The 3,143-nt window shown below is 51.1% G+C and overlaps 1 protein-coding gene across 1 annotated transcript; it reads right to left on the bottom strand.

The window, feature by feature from the left end:
• Nucleotides 1-284: 284 nt before the first annotated feature.
• Nucleotides 285-1,971, bottom strand: PI3 (peptidase inhibitor 3). The gene is made up of 3 exons (XM_008529628.2): nt 1,820-1,971; nt 686-961; nt 285-449 (listed from the first exon to the last, which is right to left on the bottom strand). The coding sequence occupies exons 1-2, from the start codon at nt 1,896-1,898 to the stop codon at nt 687-689; spliced, it is 354 nt and encodes a 117-aa protein (XP_008527850.1). The 5' UTR covers nt 1,899-1,971; the 3' UTR covers nt 285-449; nt 686.
• Nucleotides 1,972-3,143: the final 1,172 nt, after the last annotated feature.

The following is a 3,143-nucleotide window of genomic DNA, read 5'->3' as shown; positions in this document are numbered from 1 at the left end:
GAACTGCCTGTAGTTTATGGAGTATTTCCCTGCTCCCCACCACCCTGGTCCTAGGCTAAAGGGAAAATTTCCATTTCCTGGTGAAATGGACACTGCTGGTCTTGGTTTGATTATTGGACTTCTAATATTAAGCCCTAGGAATTAGTCTCTTGTTTCTGCCCCCGCTCACCTTCACCCATGAAGAACAGGTCCCTCTCCCCTCTCCAGGGAAGAGGAAGTCCCAAGTCCACACCCATCTCCCTGGAGCTTCCAGGAGCCCAGAAGTCATAGGAGCCAGAAACAAATGGAGCACAAAGCAGTCTTTTATTGGAAAGTCACTGAGGGCGGCAGCCCCGGGCTTGGGCTTCCTGAACGAGAGGAAGAATGGGCAGTGTGAGAGAGGGTAGTGTTACAGGGACCAGGGTCTGCAGCCCTGGGGACTTCTCAGGTGCAGCAAGGATAGGCTCCATCTGGCAGGAGAGAAGAGAACGGGGACGTGATTCAGCAGTCAAAGCACTCGGAGGCACTGGGAGGCAGGATCGAGTTCAAACGTCACCCCTCTCAGGACCCAAGTTATAGCATCTGAGACCCCTTAGTCTCTCCTTCCCCTCCCCATATCCTCTCTCCCACCAACCTGGGATCTACCCCGACCACTGAGCCTTCTCTGTGTCCTCAGGGGTCACCTGTTCCTCCACCCAGTTCTCACCTCACTTGGGATCCATACAGACCCGCCCGCAAGAGCCCACACAGCACTTCTTGGCCCCTGGGCACTCAGTGTCCCTCAAACAGCGGTTAGGCGGATTTAACATGGCGCAGCGGATCAGAATCTTGGGGCAGAGGCCAGGCTTAGCGACGATGGGAACTTTGCGTAGACTTTGGGCTTTGACTGAATCTTGCCCTTTGACTGGATCTTGACCTCTAACCGGATCTCGTCCTTTGACCAGAGCATGACCTTTGTCAGTACCTTGACCTTTAGGAGGAACTGTTGAAAGAAGACATGTACCCACATTTAGACCCAGTATCCCTGCTTCTACTATTGAATCTTTCCTCTCGGGCCAGCCACTGCTCCCTGCAGCATCCCCCACACCATGACCTGAGATAGGGGAGGGTCACCAGGGCTCGCTGGGGTCTGTGCTCTTGGAAGTCTGTTCCTTGGGCTTTAAGGAAAGGGTCTACAGGACCAGGGTTCCCGCAAGTGTCTTCTTCCCTCCAGTCCAACTCCTGGGGCTCTCACGAGGAGATAAATGACTGGAGTGATTCCAGAGGTGAGAAGAACACATTGTCACCTCTGAGGAAACTTAGTGGAGGGGAAAAGAGCCCTAAGACACATGCCAAGAGACTAGAGCTCCATCTTGGCTCTGGAGATTGCCTTGACAATTCCTTACTCCTTCTAGGTCTGAGTATCCGTCTTAGTAAAATGGGGGTCTTCAAACTACATGATTTCTGAGGCCCCACTGGTTCTTAACTTCCTCATAGAGGACTGATTACTCAGGTGCTTATGTGGGGCAGACAGGCAGGGGACAGACCCCATAGCTAGGGCCCAGATTCCAGGGGCTCCTCATTTCATTGCACGTTCTGCACAGGTATCAACACCTGAGGCCAAGGCCATGTAACACTTTTTCCACAAACAGTCCTGCTATCTTAGTCCAGGTCTGCAAAGTGCTTGGAGTCCCCTGGGTAACTTCCGACTTTCTCTGGATATAGTGGAAGCAGCCACAGGTTGAAGTGTGGACTCCAGCCCCGCCTGCTCTTCCAGAGTGCTCCCCTTCAGGACCCAGGTTGCCCCTGACAGCCTCTCCTCAGCCTAACCCAGCCCCTTCTAGATCACTTGTCCACTCACCTCCTGCGACAGCTGCCTGTGCCGCCAGTGTCCCAAGGACGAGGAACACCACCAGGATCAAGAAGCTGCTGGACCGCATGTTGTCAGGAAGGTGGATGGCTAAGAGCTGAGGCCAACCCCAGTTTTATGGAGGCCCAGCTGGGCCTGGCACCAGGGGCGGGTCTGTGGTTTTACAATGGACAAGACATACATTTCATTAGTTCTGCCAGGAAATATTCATCCCCACCCTGGGAGGGACCTTGGGGCTTTCCCCAAGGATTATTCACGGGGAGAAATGGCAGACACTGTTACATCACCTCTGATAGCCCCGAGAACTATCCCACATTCTCACGGAGAAGCAGGGCTAGCTGGCTCTTTGATACTATCATGACCAAATTCTTCATATTTAGAAAGAGTATGAAGCCTACAAAAGAGAGAGGAATCACCCAAGATCAGTCAGCAAGTCGGTGGTGGGTCCAGTGTTCTGATTTCAAAACCAAGTGTTCCCCAATTACTCTCCGTTCCTGCAAGCCCCATCCAGACCGATGCTAACAGTTAACCCTTTCAACATCAAGCTGGAATTTTCTTTCATCCTCCACTGACCCTGAGAAAAACTCTCAAAGGTCAATTTGCCTTGAAAGCCTGGTGGCTAATCACTGCATTTTGCCATTTCACAGGCCGTCTCTGGGATGCACCAAGAAAGTAATAGGGAAGGTGGAATTCCAGCGCTGGAAGGGGATGCTGCCCTGGAAATCTGAGTAGGCAGGGAGAAAACTCTCAGAACAGGAAAAAGAAGAAAATAGATCTATAAGGATCTACAAAGAAAATCATCTATAAGGTAAACCACAGTGTATATATCCAGCATGCCTTCCTCCTTCTTATAACAGCACCCCATTTCTTCTGAAGGACTCTTGTTTCTTTGTACCAACTTATGAGTCTAATGGAGACTGCTAATCGTCAAAGCCTGACACTCAGTCACAGATGGGGGGTGTGTGTGCGCGCGTGTGTTCTATTGAAGTCTTTTATCTGGAAGGACACTCAGGGGAAGAGGGAAGTCCCTTCTTTTGGTAAAGGTGGTAGATATGAGCCTGGGAACTCCAGAAGCTTTGGTTCCAGTCTGGGAGGAGGTCAACTGTCTGAGAAAAAGGAACCTAATACACTGAGAGAAGCAGAGAAAAGACAGAGAGAGAAATTTCAGAAGGCACGGGCCAGCCCTTCATTCCCCTTTCCGCTAAAAGCAGCTCTCCCACACCCTTCCCACAGTTGGTTTGTGACCCAATAAATTGGCTTTCTGCCTAAGCTAGTCTGAGTTGGCAGTTGAGAGTAACAAAAATGCATACCCAGA

This window comes from Equus przewalskii, chromosome 21 (genome assembly GCF_037783145.1).
Source record: "Equus przewalskii isolate Varuska chromosome 21, EquPr2, whole genome shotgun sequence".
Taxonomy (NCBI): domain Eukaryota; kingdom Metazoa; phylum Chordata; class Mammalia; order Perissodactyla; family Equidae; genus Equus; species Equus przewalskii.
The sequence above is the reverse complement of the archived record's forward strand: the minus strand, read 5'-3'. Positions and strand labels throughout refer to the sequence as shown.